We start from the raw sequence: 19,504 nt of genomic DNA on the forward strand, positions 1-19,504 counted from the left end.
CGCTCAACAATGGGGTGTGGAAAAGGGGGGGGGGGGGGGGGGGGGTAAATGACAATTTATTTATTTTTTTGGGTGGACTACGCCTTTAAAGCACATTTTCAGCGCAGCTCCAGAGATTGGCTTCGTAGGGTGCATTCATATACTGAGAGTAGCTTTGAAAGAGCAAAAATCAGTAGCCTCATGTTAAACATGTGTGTGTATTGGAAAACAGAACTGTTTCAGGCCTTCACATTGAGGGACACAACATGTGCAGAGTATAACTTTAAATGAATCACAGCCTTTTGCGGTATATATAGTCACACACCATATTGAGATTTTAATGTGATTAATTGTGCCATCTTACTTCTGCAATCTGCACAAATGTAGCCTGTGGGTACTGGGCCATGAGAACTTCAGCAGTCTCCTTTAGATAGGCCATCTGCATGTAGATGTTGAGCCAAGCCACTGGGGTTAAAGGACTCAAACTCCAATTCAACTCCTGAATAACAACAAATGGTGTAAAGAGTAGTCCAATACATCATACAAGCTACAGGTTTCGGCACAAAACTGAGATTAAATGATGATATGAAGATAATATACCTTCATGATGATAATTTCCATGCTAAGAATGTCATCCTCTGTGCAGGCCCCATCAGTAATATAAGCAAACTGATGCACCTTAGGAGGGTAAATTTCCTTTGGAGGAAAAAACAAAAACAACCTTACATTTCGAGTTCACAACATTCTGACAAATGCTGCACTTTTCATGAACAAGTTCTTAAAATGCAAATTACACTAAAAGGATATTACAATCCCTCTCAAATGTTCAGGCTGAAATAAAAAGGCATCTACAAGTAAAACTTACCTCCATTTTGGCACTGATGAAGAGACAGGAGATGCCTATAAGCTGTAGTGTTGTTTTGAGAACATTTTCTTGAGTGGCCATGAAACGATCAAAGTAATCCTGACCCAAGTAAAACGTTTCTCTGTGTAACTTGTACACCTCACAAACCTGAAAAACAGCGGACGCCAATGAGTGTCAAATCACCATACAACATTTCGGTTCTCATAAAAATAAAACCATCCAGTTCCAGAAAACGTCAACATTTATGTCTATGCTAGGGTATGCGGCACATTCTTTGTACTGCAGTTTTTGATGTTGTAAATGAGAAGAGAATTGAAGTGCTTCCACTTTTGAATGCAAAATATTTTGGTCAGAATTATTGTGCAGTATGACGCTTTTGTTCAGTGAAGTTTGGGAAATTTAGCAGGGCCTTGCTTGTTGTCGGAACCAACCTTTATGCATAATGAAAATACTTGAATTTCTAACATTTACCAATAAAGATACAATGGTACGATGCAAGTCATGCATGGAGGAAAACGGGTCTCAAATGCAAGACACTTCTGATAGGAGGGCAAGCCATGTGAAGTCACAGGATTTCAGTATGAATACATGTACCATTAAACCCCAATTGTGACAAATTTCACCATTGGCATAGTACATGTTTCTAATAACGCAAGATTTTATTCTTGAATATAAATGGATGACAGAAAAACAACTAACTACTACAGACGGTGCCAACAAAAGACAGCCTTGCCAACAAGCACTTGTGTGGGGGTTAAGATACACACACAACTTTAAACATACAAAGAGTTTTTAGTCAGCTTCTGGACAGCACAAACACTGGACAAGGATGAAATGTTCTTGTCCACACGTGTTGATCAGGCATGCCACCAAACGGATGGAGCATGTGTGTCAAAACTGAAGTTTCCTTTGGGCTGTACTTGTAGTTAGTTTGTAATTTAAAAAAAAAAAAAAGGCTGTTCCCCAAGTTCTCAGGTTTTGTAAACAATCTGATGTTTAGACAAGAATGTGGTTTAGTCCCCACCCCTCTTAATGAGATTAGATTAAGACGTGTGAATGGTTAAACAACGATTACAAACCTCCATTAGCCAATCCAGCAGAATCGCTCTCATATTGGGTTGAAGATTTGGATGCCTCTCCATAACATGTGTATCTCGCAGGTAGAGTTTGTCTTTTCTAAGCAGGTTGTTCCACACGTCATCTTTGCTTGCCCAGCTATGTGAAATTACAAAATTGAAAGTTGAAAACAACCGATTCACGCATTGATATGATGGACCAAAAACAACATATCGTCTAAATCAAGTTTGGTCCTAGAGAGCCACAGTCCTGCAGAGTTCAGCTCCAACCCTAATCAGACGCACCTGAACAAGCTAATCAATGTCTTCAGGATTACTAAGGCTATAGGCCGGTGAGGTTTTTTTTCAGGGTTGGAGCTGAACTCTCTCTAGGACCGAACTTGCCTACCCCTGGTCTAAATCAATAAATACAATTCCAAATGTGTTGGGCTTAAGATCAGTGCTTTGATATGTTGACAGTTCTCTAGAAAGTTAACTTTTGCATGTAAAACCATGCATATCAAATGAGAGTCATCAACACTGCATCACAGATTCTTGTCTTGTCAGAAAAGATGTTCTACTGGCAAATATTTAGACATGTCAATCTAAGGTAGATAAAAGTTTGAGACGCCATAAATATCTCACCAGAGGGCCGGCAGAGGGGTAGATCGTGTGGGAGTGATGAAAATATTTTCTGAGGCATACTGTGCGAACCCCACGCTGCCAACAGCAACCGGTTCCTCAACTTCATCGGGTGCGGGGATCCGCCTGCATGGGCTTGTGTAACCGGTGTTGGGATTCCAGCAGGCCTGAGTAAGAGGACAAGATGATAGAAGAAAAAAAATAAAAAGGTAAGTGCTCTAATGGATATAAACAAATACAACAGCTCGCCCTCTGCAACTAGGAGAGGCTTCAAAGGCTTTTTGAAAAGGACCTTCCATGACACAAAACAGCTTACCATGTAAGCTCAACCCATGACATTAACCCTAATCACTCCCAATACAAAAAGTGGCATAGGCTGCAAAGATAATTATTATACAGGGCTGTAACCAACATGGATATTTGATAAACTTGATGCGGCTCTGTTTGTTGACAAAAGCTACATTTTAAAATGGTCTGCCTCTGCAGACTACCAAAATTTATTTTATACACACACATATACATATATAATACATTGTTTACAGAAACCGAACATGAATCCAGTGCGACACTTCAGTTATTAACAGTGAAAGATTAAGATGCAAGTAGCTAAACATTTATCAGTTTTACAATAGAAATGCTAATAAAATATCCATTGATGCAAACTACTCAAGTTCCTATGAAATTTCATGTTTTTGAAAATACAGGTTTGTGATTCATGAAATTTATCACTAATATCAGTAAACGAGTGCACATTTTTTAAATTTAAACACTTATCTAACCGACTAAACTTTTCTTCCTTTATTCTCTTATATCCATTTAATTCCTTTAAATAACTCTGCATTGCTCCTCCCAAAAAAGACGCCGTTCAAAACATTTATGGCCTTAATATTAGGTTATGTATACATTTACCACAAATAAAGTTGAATAATTTCAGTACATTTTAGACCACAAGTGTCATTATTCTTCACTTTGCGATCTACATAAAAGACTAAACTAAAAATGGGAATTAGTTTAAGGTCACTGATATGCCATGCCTTGTGAGGCCTATGGATACACACACACACACACCAGTCATGACTCATCCATACCTGGGATGCACATGGTTTCTTTCTTGTCATCTCTGTGAACACTTCAGTTATTAACAGTGAAAGATTAAGATGCAAGTAGCTAAACATTTATCAGTTTTACAATAGAAATGCTAATAAAATATCCATTGTTGCAAACTACTCAAGTTCCTATGAAATTTCATGTTTTTGAAAATACAGGTTTGTGATTCATGAAATTTATCACTAATATCAGTAAACGAGTGCACATTTTTTTAAATTTAAACACTTATCTAACCGACTAAACTTTTCTTCCTTTATTCTCTTATATCCATTTAATTCCTTTAAATAACTCTGCATTGCTCCTCCCAAAAAAGACGCCGTTCAAAACATTTATGGCCTTAATATTAGGTTATGTATACATTTACCACAAATAAAGTTGAATAATTTCAGTACATTTTAGACCACAAGTGTCATTATTCTTCACTTTGCGATCTACATAAAAGACTAAACTAAAAATGGGAATTAGTTTAAGGTCACTGATATGCCATGCCTTGTGAGGCCTATGGATACACACACACACACACCAGTCATGACTCATCCATACCTGGGATGCACATGGTTTCTTTCTTGTCATCTCTGTGATCTCTTCATCTGGATCTTGTAAATGCTGTGAATTCAAAAAACAAAACAGTCAGAGACTTAAATCTCTCATTGGAGTTTTTAGTATAAGAAAGCAAGAAAAAAAAAAAACGTTTCCTTACAATAGCCACGTCTGCTTTTCTCTTCCTGGGACGCACTGAAATAGTTTTAGGAGCTTCATCTGTAGTGTTAAACTGCTCTGTTCGTAGCCTGCAACGAAAAGTGATACGGTTACATTTCCACATTGGCCTGAAACTCTGTGTAAGAGACTAAGTGGGCTAATTCGCTGCTGCAACTTTTCCATGCACACCGATGGTCAAAACTGCCTTAAAAAGAGACGAAACCGAACTTACACTTTCTTGCTTGGCATGATATCCTCGCGTGTGACCTTCTTGAGTGTCGAGAGCCTAAAATATAAAAGTGTTACTTTATAAAAATGTCCGATTTGTGGCGTTTAATCCCAACCCCCCTTCCTCATGTACGTCTTCACAAAGCGCTTTGGGCGCGGGGAAGTAGAGCTGGGCACAATGTTCAAGAGGGCAAAACTACACGAAAAACGCAACCGATCGCTTCAAAACCACAGATATATGCACTTCACAGTCTATATTTGTAAAGCAAGCCCAGTGCATGCCCATATTTCTAACGTTTTTATTAAAACTACACGTTTGCTTTGCTCTGCCCGAGGGAGTCAGAAAATGGCCGAGCCAATCATGATTCCTCATTTCATTGAACCCGCTCTTTCAACAGCTTAAAGTAAGAAACCAAAGTCCCCGCAATCCGACATTCCCACATTTGCTTCCCCGAACCCTTTTAATGCATTTGACATGTTTAATGCTACTTTTACCGATCTTTAACAATAACCTCGCGATTGTGCAATGCACGTACCTTATTGTGATGCTCTCTGAAAATGCCTTCTCTCCACGGATGTCCTCGAATGCAAAAGTTAGGATGGTGTTACACAAGGCATTCTTTAGTAAAACTGCTCCAATACTCTGTAAGCAGGCAGCATATGGCTAAGCTGTGATGTGTTCCGCAGTCCGCTCGATCTGAGCTGGCGCCAGTAATTTTGCGCCTTGTCTTATAACCCGCCAGCAGTGGTTAAAAGGGGCCGTCAACGCGGGTCATTTAAAATCCCCGCTTTGCTGTAACGACAACGAAGCGAAGCCCTGCGATCGGTGCCGCTGGGGGAGTGACACCAGCACGGAGCGAGCACGCGAGATCCCCACGTTATACTTCAAATATTTAATGTCAATAAAACAAAGTTTAGAAAACATTTTGCCGGCAAAATGAGGCGTGTGTTTGGTGACGTCACGCGGGAGGCGGTATTGCGGTAGCGGAAGTACCTCGAGCACATGGCTAGCAGGCTCAAGAAGTAAACAATCCAAGTGTTTGGGTTAAAAAGTTGGACTATAGCACGCCGCTATGTCAGTGATATATAAAATGCAATGTTGTGGCTGTGCTGGGTTGGCCGTTTGAGATGTCAAGAGCTGTCAAGGTGCTATAGCGCTTTTTTTTGGTCCAGTTGCTGCTGTTGGGTTACGCAGGCAAATCAGTTTCACTATACTGACTGGCGCCCCCTTAGAAATACACTATATACTGCAATATACAGCGGCGTTTTAAATATATAACTGGAAAAGCCCCCCCCCTGGTTTTTACTGGTCACATCTTAATGATAAACGGAGACTACATTCAAAAATTAGCTAGCTAGCAAATACAGGCATATTAACATGCTGTGAGTGTGACCATATATAATATGATTAGATGTTAAAAGTGTATCAGCAGATAGCCATCATAAATCAAAGAAGAATTTTCTTAGAAATATATTTTACCTAGCTGACGAGGAACACTCAGTCGCTTTGTGTCAAACTCAAATGCAGTTATGGCCGGGTTTTTGACCAGCAAATGTGTGTGCAAATGTGCAACTTGTCCATCATTAAAACGGCAGCATCACATTACGTTTTAATCAACAGGTTACAAAGTTTGTTGTAGCTATATGGGCGCTCAGTTTTTCCTGTTGTAAAATACGTTTGGCCAAAATGTCATTTTATAAAAGATGAAATGCTACTGTATGCACAGGCTATTTAAGTGTAGGCTTGGCAATGACTAATTTAGATGGCAATGCCCTCTCTCCGCAGGTCCGGTCTCAGACCTCAAATGCATAAAAAATGAGCCTTTATACAGTAGACATATAGTGTTTCTTGCTTAAAGACAACGCTGTACTTATACAAACAAGATTATATTTATTTACCCTTGCAAGACGTTCAGCTGCTCTGCTGTGGAACTTCAGTTCACTGCACTCAGTCAGTCAAGACAGGGGGCGGGGTTATGAGCTTTGACTGACAGTTTGAGCGGATCCGACAAGATTGAGTCACAAACTCTTTTTAATACCTTTCATTCGCTAAATATATTTGTAAAACAGACAGACAGACGTAAAGGGTGACCAATAGCATTGATTTATTGAAGAACAAAAAAAGGGCACTTCCGAGTGTAAGGACAAAAAGGGCATGTGCTCTGCACTACCTGTGCACGTGCCTGTCTATCAGTATATAACCTTTGACCGGTCACATGACCATCAAAACACACAAATCTGGGTTTTGTTCACTGAAGAAATTACGTTTTTCAGTCTTTTCGAACGCTTAAAAATGTCATAGGCATGATTCACGTCTGAGCCTTGCCGGGTAACGCATTTATTTCGCCAGTACAAACCCGGGTAACGCATTTATTTCGCCAGTACAAACCCGGGTAACGCATTTATTTCGACCAGTACAAACCCGGGTAACGCATTTATTTCGACCAGTACAAACCCGTGATTTATTGAAGAACAAAAAAAAAGGGCACTTCCGAGTGTAAGGACAAAAAGGGCATGTGCTCTGCACTACCTGTGCACGTGCCTGTCTATCAGTATATAACCTTTGACCGGTCACATGACCATCAAAACACATAAATCTGGGTTTTGTTCACTGAAGAAATTACGTTTTTCAGTCTTTTCGAACGCTTAAAAATGTCATAGGCATGATTCACGTCCGAGCCTTGCCGGGTAACGCATTTATTTCGCCAGTACAAACCCGGGTAACGCATTTATTTCGCCAGTACAAACCCGGGAAACGCATTTATTTCGCCAGTACAAACCCGGGTAACGCATTTATTTCGCCAGTACAAACTTAGAAGAAATACTGAACTCTTTATTTCTTTTGCAGGAACCCCCTTGAACAGCGCAACTGTCTCTGAGATCACAGAGGAGGCATGTCGAGGCGGAAATTTACCACCAGGCAGGACTTATGTGTTCAACATAAGTTAAATGTATACATCATCGTAGAAATCTTTGTGCAGAATTATAATCACATCGCGCTTTCTATCTGAAGTTTATTGTAATAATCGCCTGCGTATCAGCGGTGCTTTGGTTCGTGAATTAATCATTCGGATCTTTTCAATGAAGAACCGGTATCGGATCTTGGCATCGGTTTAAACGATTCATGAGCTGGTGTCTGAGATGTTCTCGAGTCATCTGACTCACTGAACCGAGAATCATTTCCCACATGTCCGATTCGAAATGAGCCGACAATACAGGTGCATTTGATGTGAACCTATAGGAATGGACTGATGGGGTTAAAAAGCTAAATTGCACAGGTATGACCATTATTAGTTATTAATTGTAACGTTTCAATAATCATTGTAATTCTATGAGAATATGATAAAGTCCACACTACACTGTTTAAAGATAACGACACAGAGGAACGATATCGTTGGAATGGAATCACTTTACGAACTATTTTCTTCCAACCATGAACGAAAAAATATTAGGGCGCGGGAAGATATTTTAGGTTCAGTGTTGCCAATTTAGCAATTTTGTAGCTAAATTTAGCAACTTTTCAGACTACCCTAGCAACTTTTTCTTCCAAAAGCACCTAGCAACAAATTTAGCTATTTTTAAATTTTATTTGGCTAGTTTTAGCAACTTTTGATAAGTGACTCAAACAACAAAAAGGCACACATTTTCCATCTAAATTTCACAAAAAGAGGAAACCAAAGATGCCTAGAAGTACATACTTCACATGAATTAAGTTCAATTTGATAATAACCATAATAATTTAATAATTGTTCGTTTATGATACACCTTGTTAGTAGCTTGTACATGTGATTGTTGATCAGTTAGGCACTGTAAGAAAAATATCTAGAAAAATTGCAAAGGTACTAATAATTTTCCAGGACGTTATCCATTATCCGTTGTAACCCTGTAACCCGAAAACACAAAATACAATGCGTAATTTAAAATGCAGGTAAAAACCTGTGATTTATTTTCTTAGAGTATAGCATACTGACTACGAATACACTGCTTAAAACTATATTTGTTCAGAATGTGTAGTTTTACTAGTTTACTAGCTAATAAAAAAACTTGTAATCGTTCAAAAATTAAATCGTTCAAAAGTGTTCAATGTTGTATATAAAAATAGTTATTTATATTTTAACATATTATGCATTTATATTATTTTACGAACAAATCTAAATTAACATATAAAATATATTTTTGCTGAGATTTGATGTAGTGACACAATTTTGCATCGTACACATAGCTATTCTTTATACTATGTTAAAATAGCAGGATATTCTGCTAATTACTTATTGCAAATAGTGGTGATTATCTGCACCTCCGCGTTGTAATACATTATAAAACAGTATGCAATAATAACTTGAGTGTAAATGTTAATTATAATTCAATTTATTAAATGGATGCCCTCCCCACACCTACCCTAACCCTACCTGATACTTTATTTTCAACTTTTTGATTATTTCCTTCATTTTTATTAAAAATAAATGCTTCCCTTGAGGTGGGTCCAGAAGTGTGTGCATCCATGACAGCTGTGTGTGCAGCCGTCAGGGTCCTTTATCCAGCTTGGCCGCTTGGTGTTCAGATTCTCTCAGCTGCAAACCATTCAGTGTTGGCTGTTGCCCTGGCCTCAGGTCTTTGCATGACTGTACAAGCCATCATGGATGCCATTTAAAACTGAATTATTCTCTGACAAGATGTTTAATGCATATTAACTTATGCACAGGGCTGGATTTTATCCGTGCAGAGGGGTTTGTGTCCTCACATGTTGCAGATGAAGGCCTGTTAAACGCTTGTGCTGGTGAGCTGCTGCGCTACCACAGACGCATTGGAGCAGAGCATCTTCAGATCTTTACAGACATCAAGAAGAAGCACAGGTATGATCAGATCTGATTACATTACACGCAACTGGCTGGCCACAGAGCTCTAAAAGAGGCACAACACAGTGTGGTGGTTTCTATTATTGTGTCACGTGATCACATGAGTTATATTTGCGGTCCTTTATCCAGCTTGGCCGCTTGGTGTTCAGATTCTCTCAGCTGCAAACCATTCAGTGTTGGCTGTTGCCCTGGCCTCAGGTCTTTGCATGACTGTACAAGCCATCATGGATGCCATTTAAAACTGAATTATTCTCTGACAAGATGTTTAATGCATATTAATTTATGCACAGGGCTGGATTTTATCCGTGCAGAGGGGTTTGTGTCCTCACATGTTGCAGATGAAGGCCTGTTAAACGCTTGTGCTGGTGAGCTGCTGCGCTACCACAGACGCATTGGAGCAGAGCATCTTCAGATCTTTACAGACATCAAGAAGAAGCACAGGTATGATCAGATCTGATTACATTACACGCAACTGGCTGGCCACAGAGCTCTAAAAGAGGCACAACACAGTGTGGTGGTTTCTATTATTGTGTCACGTGATCACATGAGTTATATTTGAAAACGGACATTACAGCGCTCATGCCCTAACTTCAGATGTGAGCATAGCTAAGACGGCCCAAGCAGCTGAGTTCTTCCTCTCTGATGGAGTCATCGTCACAGGAAGTGCCACTGGAGCACAGGCTGATCCAGAGGAACTGAGGGGTGAGTCTGGTTCTCTTTAATGTGACTGTATATTTACATTACATTCTATGTCTTCAATGTATCATTAAGTAAATTAAGATGTGATGCTATCCAATATGTCCTCTTATACTATTCTATATAGCATTTAAAAGTTGGTTAGATTTTTTTTTTTTAAGAAGTCTATTATGCTCACCAAGGCTGCATTTATTTGATCAAAAACACAGTAAAATAGTAATATTTTGCAATATTATTACAATTTTAAATATCTTTGTTCCGTTTTAATTTATTTTAAAATGTTGTTTTTTCCTTTGATGGCAAAGCTGAATTTTCAGCAGTCATTACTCCAGTCTTCAGTGTCACATGATCTTTCCGAAATTAGTCGTGGCCTAATAGTTAGAGAGTTGGACTTAAAACCCAAAGATCGCAGGTTCAAGTCTCGGTACCGGCAGGGATTGTAGGTGTGGGGAGTGAATGACCAGCACTCTCTTCCACCTTCAATACCACGATTGAGGTGCCCTTGCACAAAAATAGTGGTGATTATCTGCACCTCCGCGTTGTAATACATTAAAAAACAGTATGCAATAATAACTTATTGAGTGTAAATGTTAATTATAATTCAAATTATTAAATGGATGCCCTCCCCACACCTACCCTAACCCTACCTGATAACTATTTTCGAGGGCTTTCATGTGACCAGCATGATGTCTGACTTAACAGGACTTTAGCCTTTTGCTGTTCTATGTCCCTTTACACTCCAACACTGCTTTTTAACCTTTTTTTTTTAAATAGAAAATGTATACATTTATTAATACTTTTATACAAAAATGTCAGTAAAGACTTTTACATTCATACAGTATTGATAAGAGTTCTTTTGAACTTTCTATTCATCCAAGAATCCTGAAAAGAATTTAAAAAAAATTAAATATAAAATATATATATCACCGTTTGCACAATATGATAACCTGCACAATTTCTTTCAACATTGATGAGATTTATTTATTTAAAATAAATGCTTTTCTGATATGATTTGAAATTTGAAAAGGGAGAAAAAACGTTCGCCAAAAGGCAGATTCGAACCCGGGTCGATTGCGTCAAAATAAATAGGTTATGACACACGCTTTACCATCTATGCCACTGAATCTGATGGTTGAGGGCCGTGTGACTAGCCCAATCACACGTTTGTGGGTGGAGTTACTGTAAATAGCCTCTGCCAACAAGGCAGGCTATTTCCACTTAGTGTAAATAGACACTCCGATTTTTTTTTTATTCCCAACAGTTAAACAGTTGCCCACAGAAAAAAATTTGAACTTTCTATTCATCCAAGAATCCTGAAAAGAATTTAAAAAAAATTAAATATAAAATATATATATCACCGTTTGCACAATATGATAACCTGCACAATTTCTTTCAACATTGATGAGATTTTTTTTTTCATGAGTATTCGAATAATTTCTAGAGGATCATGTGACACTGAAGATTGGAGTAATAGCTGCTGAAAATTCAGCTTTGCCATCACAGGAATTAATAACTGTAAAATACATTCAAATAGTTATGTTAAATTGGTCATGATTTCACAATATTACTGTTTTTACTGTATTATTTATCAAATAAATGCATCCCTGGTGAGCAAAGCTGTACAGCTTTAACACTAATGCACTTTTGTGACACACTCTCAGTGTTCAGTCCCATTCAGAGATTAATCTGTTCATTTAGAGGTTAATCCGCTTCTAATGGAGCCCAACAGCTACGTGTTTAAGTCCTTAAAAACAGTGGTGTCCTTTGGGCAGAAATGATGCCGCACAGTCTCCTGTCCCCTTCCCTCAAAACCAGTGGCCTTGTATGGGCTAACATAGTCCTGGGCCTATAATCGACCCACTTTGAACTTCAGCAAATAAAGCGCGCTTATAATAAACAGAACATTATCGTTCTTATCATTATCGTATTTATCGTTCTTGGTGTGAACATGAACTAGGACTGAACATGAAATTACAATAAACAACTTTAAATGTAACGAAAATGGCATATGGCTTTGTTGGAGCGTTTAGTAAGAATTTTTCAACCGGTTATTTGAAACGAACTGTTTAAACGAACAGATTGGTGGAAACGAGTCAGAAAAGTCTTTAAATTACACCAAAACAGTCTTGACTATTTTCGAGGGCTTTCATGTGACCAGCATGATGTCTGACTTAACAGGACTTTAGCCTTTTGCTGTTCTATGTCCCTTTACACTCCAACACTGCTTTTTAACCTTTTTTTTTTAAATAGAAAATTTATACATTTATTAATACTTTTATACAAAAATGTCAGTAAAGACTTTTACATTCATACAGTATTGATAAGAGTTCTTTTGAACTTTCTATTCATCCAAGAATCCTGAAAAGAATTTTAAAAAAATAAAATATAAAATATATATCACCGTTTGCACAATATGATAACCTGCACAATTTCTTTCAACATTGATGAGATTTTTTTTTTCATGAGTATTCGAATAATTTCTAGAGGATCATGTGACACTGAAGATTGGAGTAATAGCTGCTGAAAATTCAGCTTTGCCATCACAGGAATTAATAACTGTAAAATACATTAAAATAGTTATGTTAAATTGGTCATGATTTCACAATATTACTGTTTTTACTGTATTATTTATCAAATAAATGCATCCCTGGTGAGCAAAGCTGTACAGCTTTAACACTAATGCACTTTTGTGACACACTCTCAGTGTTCAGTCTCATTCAGAGATTAATCTGTTCATTTAGAGGTTAATCCGCTTCTAATGGAGCCCAACAGCTACGTGTTTAAGTCCTTAAAAACAGTGGTGTCCTTTGGGCAGAAATGATGCCGCACAGTCTCCTGTCCCCTTCCCTCAAAACCAGTGGCCTTGTATGGGCTAACATAGACATCAGCACTGCCAGCTATTTTAAATCCCACTTCCAGATGGCCGGTGATCATGGAAGGCTGTAAACATAGGCATGGAAACCAGGCCCAGCCTAGTCTGCCACTGCCCTGCTGCCTACTTTGGACTTGTGCCTATTGCCTCCCTTAGTTTTGATCCATTGGACTGGGGAAGCTGTCAGATGGAGGATGAGCCACAGTCTGCCAGAATCCTCATTACAATGAAGGAACAACATGTTTTTGTATTTTTTATGCATGCATGTAGCAGAGGTATGTACTCACACTCATGTTTTGCTGCCCCTTTTTCTGAGCACTATTTGTGTGACAGAGGTTACCCAGTCTGTACGGATCCCTGTTCTCATCGGCTCTGGTGTAACCCATGATAATGTGGAGCACTACCTTCAAGCGAGCGCCATGATCAAGAAAGGAGGTTATTGGGCAAATGGTGTGGATGCTGAGAGTCAAGAGGTTCATGGGGAAGATACATGAACTTCAGGAGTAACTGTTGTAATTCAAATTGTAAAAGAAAAAAATAAGTATGAGCAATGTGAAGATAAAATATTTATTTTTCACTTTTAAAAGGTTTTATCAAATATATTATTGAAGATAAAAAATAAAGCAACACCAAAAAGGCATTTAAATATACAAAGTCAAAACATTTGAACAATTGAACAATATGAACCACTGGCAGTAAATCACAGCATAACGCTTTGTCATGTGAGTAACATTAAGATATCACCTTAATATGTGACCCTGGACCACAAAACCAGTCTTAAGTCGCTGGGGTATATTTGTAGCAATAGCCAAAAATACATTGTATGGGTCAAAATTATTGATATTTCTTTTATGCCAAAAATCATTAGGATATTAAGTAAAGATCATGTTCCATGGAGATATTTTGTAAATGTATTACTGTAAATATATAAAACTTAATTTTTGATTAGTAATATGCATTGCTAAGAACTTCATTTTGACAACTTTAAAGGCGATTTTCTAAATTTTTTTGCACCCTCATTCAAATAGTTGTATCTCAACCAAATACTGTCCTATCCTAACAAACCATACGTCAATGGAAAGTTTATTTATTCAGCTTTCAGATGATGTATAAATCTCAATTTAGAAAAATTTACCCTTATGACTGGTTTTGTGGTCCAGGGTCACATATTTGATGTAAAAAAATGCATTGCTTTGTACAGTACAGTCTTCAATTTATTGTAGGCTTCAAAACAGATTTTTTTTTCTTTCAGTTAATATTCATGCACCAGTCACAGCTAAGCTAAAATAGATGCGTAAAAAATGCATTGCTTTGTACAGTACAGTCTTCAATTTATTGTAGGCTTCAAAACTGATTTTTTTTTTCTTTCAGTTAATATTCATGCACCAGTCACAGCTAAGCTAAAATAGATGCACACAAACATCATTACACTGTTTAAAAACGTTCAAATCCTAGACTATTAAAATGCAACTCACTTGCAATTTTGTAACACATGCTTTTCAGAGTTATTTCAGTGTCAGACTATCAGAGAGACTTTCTCCTTAAGATAATACCACACTGCATTTAACAAAACGTTTTTCTTAATCCATACTGGTCTCACAGGGGAATGGTTTCATGGCATGATTTGCAAACATACCCCCTAAAAACGACTATTCATATATCACAAGCCTGGTTGTTCAATGGTTTCAGATGCAATTGATTTTTCTCAATAGTTGTACAGGCGCTGAGTGGGCTGTTTGAAGTAGCCATAGCGGCGCTCTGAAGGCGAGTAGTGTGTTCTTGTGAGGTTTTGCCTGTTGAGGGCACCACGGTTCAGTTTTCTGTGCTCATTATAGGCTCTGGCACGCTGCACTGAGAGCAGAATGGTGCTGCAGGGCAAAGGGCTGCCCCATGCAGCTAACCGCCAAGAAACGTGACGTCTAATTGGCACAGGCCTAAAGGGGTAGATTGACAAATCACAAGCCAACATAACCACGGTTACAACATGGAAATATAGGTTACATATCAGTGTGACATCAATGGACTTGTTCTCTTCATTTTATTTGGGTATGACTGCCGTGCTTATGCCTGGAGCCATAAATGTAAGTAAGTAGGCGTTAAATCAAAAGTGAACGTGAAGACAAATATTTCAAATAAGTGCTGATTCAGCCCTTCTATTAATAATAATAATGAAAATCAGTTTCCACAAAACATGTTAAGCACAACTGTCTATATTAAGCAAACCTGTTTTCAACATTAATAATAAGAAATGTATTATTTTTATTTATTTATTTTTATTATTATTTATCATTTACAAGACGCTGAAGACTAGAGTAATGGCTGCTGGAAATGCAGCTTTGCCAACACAGGAATAAATTACATTTTAAAATATATATTTTTAAATAGAAAAGTTTTTTTATTGTAATGTTTAATAAAACGACTGTTTTACTTTATTTTTAATCAAATGCAACCTTGGTGAGCATGAGACTTCTTTCAAAAATATATATTTTTTAAAAATCTTACTGACCCCAAATATTTTAACAGTATAGTGTATATTAACCCTATAACATGTCATTTAAGTTGTTTAAATAATGAATGTTGGCTCTAGAAATGACTGATAGTGACTAATGATAGTGGCTAATTGTCCTTAAATGTACCTAGCCTTGTCCTCTGTTTCTTCATCTGAGCCAAGGTCTTCCTGATCAGGCCTCATCTGGTATACAGACATGCTGGGGTGCTCGATCAACAGGTTCTCAAGAATGTTTGTGTCAGCGGAACCAAGTGACAGATTCTCTGCACAGGAAGCATAAATTACTTCAGTTCAACAACATTACTTAGGTCGGTGGTACTGAGAGAAATTCATCTGGTAACACAAATTCAGGTCCAGTTCCAATAAGGGATGTCCGAGCAGCATTGACGCTTGAATTCATGGGGCAATCTTTTCCCTCTTTCTTTTACAGGCCCAATGAGTAAGCTATACAATATGAGGGATGCTGGGGCTAGCTGTCAAGCGGGTGTTTGCCACAAGGACGATAACTGTTTTAAGTTTTAGACTGTAGAGATAAACAAGTGTTAGATAAGTGAATGCAATAAAACCACACTAGGATACATTCAGACAAGAAGGTTGTTTTTAACTGCTCAGCACAAGGTTTTGTTTTTTTCCACCAGCACATTTTTGTCACATATTTTTAAATGTTACACATTTATGTAATGTATTACAATATGTCACTATTGTACATCACAGTTACTATGATTTTTTTAAACATTTTATTTAATGGTGAAAATTGGCCTTCATTTGTCTAGTGAACTACCCTGGTTTGCTTTATATTTCCACTATATAACGTACACAGAGGCTAGAAATGAAGGTAATGACACTCACACTTTAAGCCTGATACGATTTGATTCATATTTACATCAATAAACCTAAGGATGATTGTAGTGTAAAAATCAGTCACATTTGATCAATAATTGAAAATGATAACCAAAATAACTCACCATGTATTTTTATAATAACCCATTCTCCTTCATCAAACTCGAGGAGGTTCGCACAGTTATCAGTTTCTTCTGCATTATCACTGTCTTTCTCTTCTCTTCCCACCAGCTGTGCAAGTATTCTACTGATCATTTTCTGGTATGGCTTTGTCAGACTGCTATCTGTTAAAAATAATAATAATAATAATAATCAATAAAGAGTTATGTTGCCCTCTAGTGGAGTCGAGCCCCAAAGCAATATTCTCCCTTTAGTAAGATATGAGCATATTTTGCATGCAAGTGTTTCTTTCTGTTGTTAAAGTTGTTGATGGAAAGTAACGTGCAAAATGTTTCAGGTGTCACATCAGACACAGCTTTACGAACTATTAAATGTAAGGTCATTTTCTGCTGGCCTGGTACAACTAATGCACTTGGCACATATCAGCTGGTTGACCTGGACATGCTGTTCCCTTCCACAGATTGTCTGGAATCTCTTTCTAAATTTAACTTGGTTTTAGAGTAAATTCATATATGAATCAATACTCCTGTACAGGATCAGATATGTGCAGGCATGTCATCCTACTCTGCTAAAGGCAAAAACTAGGAAGTGTTTTGGAAATACCCAGTGTACAGACACAAAACCGCCTTTTTTTTCTTTTTTTTTTTTTACAGAATAACATTCTCCTTACAAAGATAACTTATTTGTACACATTACATCAGATGACTTAAACCAGCGTAACATTGCACAAACATGCACTTTGCAAGACCCTTTTAAATACTATTCAAATGTATTTGAAATATTGGTGATGAATCATCTGTTTGACTTTTCCTCAACTCTCTATTTTTAAACTCTTTCCAAACAAAGGGAGTCCTGGTTCATTTACTGCTATTTTTATAGTAACTTTTTTACACTCGTTTACGATGTTAAGTTTTTATCATCAATCAAAAACTAAACACTGTTGTGTTTATAATTAATTAATCCTAAAATGATCTCCAATGCACGTCCGTAAGAGGGACAGGAAGGCGTGATCAGCTGTAGCCCTGGCCATGTAAAGCAACTTGTTTACAGTCAAGCGCTGACTGTAGCCTACATTTCTTCATTGCTACTGAAATAACTGCCATAAACACGACAATAACTAAATAGGCGGATTATCGAAGGAACTAATGACATTACTGAACAACAAAATAAGACTAGCTGCTTTTTTCTATCTTGTCCTTCAGAATGTTTCAATGGAGCATATTAATAAACTAATAAAAAAGTGTTTAAACACATTTGAGTGTTTAATTACATAACAATCAGCTTAATTTAACTACAGATCAGTGCAGTTTTCTCGAGAAAACAACACATTCACAGGTTACTGATGAAAGACATTTCAGAAAGATGCGGTAAAACAACGTTTAAGGTTTGCCCACCTTGTTAGCTGTCAGAAAAGTAGTTTTTCCAGCCTAAAATGCCTCTGCTTGATCTTAATTGTGTCGCAGTCGCTGCCGTCGGTGTACAGTCTGGACTTGTTTGTGTACCCGAGGCTCCTCCTCCTTGTTCTTGACTGTGCTCGACCTGACGTCGACAGGCTCCGCCCACGAGGCGGGGCGCCAGTGGTATTCGCACATGCGGATGTTGTTCTTTATGGCGCTCCGAATGGATCATTTGTTGACAAGACTGACAAACACGACGGATAAGTGTAGGCCTATTTGCTTTTTGATGACCATGACAGTCCTACAAAAGCAACTTCTGATACAGATAACAAGGACAGCTATAGTAATAACTAGAGAAACGTTCAAGACATTGAGTGTTTAATTACATAACAATCAGCTTAATTTAACTACAGATCAGTGCCGTTTTCTCGAGAAAACAACACATTCACAGGTTACTGATGAAAGACATTTCAGAAAGATGCGGTAAAACAACGTTTAAGGTTTGCCCACCTTGTTAGCTGTCAGAAAAGTAGTTTTTTCAGCCTAAAATGCCTCTGCTTGATCTTAATTGTGTCGCAGTCGCTGCCGTCGGTGTACAGTCTGGACTTGTTTGTGGTAGAGTGGCAAGAGTCAGAGATGTAGTGCCCTCTGGTGGCCCTCCCTTTAGCAATAACAGCAGGCTAAAACCAGCCTTTAAACTGAGCCTAAAAAACTCAATGAATGAAATTCAGAACTTAGTGTGACATTTTTGTTTCAAAGATTGTAAATCATTTTCTTTTGCACTATATCATTCCTGTAACTTTGTAAATTAGTGTTAAGTACTAAAGAGGGCTGTTCTTGTAACCCACCACCAGTGTTGGGAGTAACGCATTACAAAAGTAATAATATTACAGTAGTATATTACGTTTTGCTGTAACGCAGTAATATAACGCATTACTAATAAAATTTGGGTAGTATTATTATTGTTACAATCTCATTAACGCAAGTTACAACAACATATTACTAACACCGCAAAACAGCACCAGAGAAAAAATTCGGCTGGTAAAATAGTTTGTCTAACTTCTGTTGCTGGAATTAGATGGTTGAGATGACTGCAGAGACGGATTCTACATTTCTGTGATGGACACACTAACGTTATTTTCAGTTCATCGGAGAAAAGGATAAGAATGCTTAGCAATATGTGCGACACCAAACTCTCAACATGGAGAAATAGCACGAGTAAAACCTGGAAACACTGGACTGGTGCCACTAACAGTAAACTATCGGAGAGAGCTGTGGGGTCGGAGAAGAGAAATAATGTGGCGGACGAGCGCAGACAAGCAACACAAATTAAGTTTAACTAAAAATAACAAAATCTGTTTTTGTTAAATCATATTCTATATGACTATGCCGTTCCGCTGTGAGGATAATTAAAATTTAGGCTATTAGTTTAGGCTACTCCGCATTGAGAAGGTCTGAACAGGTCTATTAATTTATACAATTGAATTATAGGCCTATAATTAAAATTATTAACACTGCAGTCATCGATGAAAATTAAGAGCAGCTTTATTTCGTGCAGATTTTCAAAAACAACATGTTTAACGCGAAATACGTTTCTTCTCATGGTTTTCACTATACGGGCCAGAAGAGAAATATTAAG

General features: G+C 37.7%; 2 protein-coding genes and 1 pseudogene across 5 annotated transcripts in view; 1 reads left to right on the forward strand and 2 right to left on the reverse strand.

The window, feature by feature from the left end:
• The window catches only part of LOC107562532 (G1/S-specific cyclin-E1), a 9,855-nt gene extending 4,389 nt beyond the window's left edge, over positions 1-5,466 (reverse strand). The window contains exons 1-9 of one of the 2 annotated variants that reach the window (XM_016247163.1): positions 5,112-5,466; positions 4,580-4,633; positions 4,349-4,436; positions 4,192-4,254; positions 2,545-2,708; positions 1,924-2,059; positions 845-991; positions 580-675; positions 344-478 (exon numbers count right to left, since the gene is read on the reverse strand). In XM_016247163.1, the coding sequence (XP_016102649.1) occupies positions 344-478; positions 580-675; positions 845-991; positions 1,924-2,059; positions 2,545-2,708; positions 4,192-4,254; positions 4,349-4,436; positions 4,580-4,596 (846 nt within the window). In that variant the 5' untranslated portion in view covers positions 4,597-4,633; positions 5,112-5,466. Of the gene's footprint in view, positions 1-343; positions 479-579; positions 676-844; positions 992-1,923; positions 2,060-2,544; positions 2,709-3,629; positions 3,662-4,191; positions 4,255-4,348; positions 4,437-4,579; positions 4,634-5,111 lie in introns of those variants that run through there. The other variant, XM_016247164.1, reaches the window with a different exon arrangement.
• Positions 5,467-9,430: 3,964 nt separating this feature from the next.
• LOC107562527 (uncharacterized protein F13E9.13, mitochondrial-like) lies at positions 9,431-13,569 on the forward strand (annotated as a pseudogene).
• Positions 13,570-14,632: 1,063 nt separating this feature from the next.
• Positions 14,633-18,472, reverse strand: LOC107562534 (tumor protein p53-inducible nuclear protein 1-like). Of its 3 annotated transcripts, XM_016247167.1 has the most exons (5): positions 18,400-18,415; positions 17,863-17,890; positions 16,474-16,632; positions 15,636-15,771; positions 14,633-14,933 (listed from the first exon to the last, which is right to left on the reverse strand). In XM_016247167.1, exons 3-5 carry the CDS (start codon positions 16,601-16,603, stop codon positions 14,705-14,707), a joined length of 495 nt encoding a protein of 164 aa, XP_016102653.1. In that variant the 5' UTR covers positions 16,604-16,632; positions 17,863-17,890; positions 18,400-18,415; the 3' UTR covers positions 14,633-14,704. The 3 variants fall into 3 exon arrangements, with proteins under 3 accessions (XP_016102653.1, XP_016102652.1, XP_016102651.1); XM_016247166.1 differs by lacking the exon at positions 17,863-17,890 and having other exon boundaries at positions 18,376-18,472; XM_016247165.1 differs by lacking the exon at positions 18,400-18,415 and having other exon boundaries at positions 17,863-17,962.
• Between the last annotated feature and the right edge of the window lie 1,032 nt (positions 18,473-19,504).

Source organism: Sinocyclocheilus grahami, unplaced genomic scaffold (assembly GCF_001515645.1).
Source record: "Sinocyclocheilus grahami isolate Dianchi unplaced genomic scaffold, SAMN03320097.WGS_v1.1 scaffold827.1, whole genome shotgun sequence".
Classification (NCBI taxonomy): domain Eukaryota; kingdom Metazoa; phylum Chordata; class Actinopteri; order Cypriniformes; family Cyprinidae; genus Sinocyclocheilus; species Sinocyclocheilus grahami.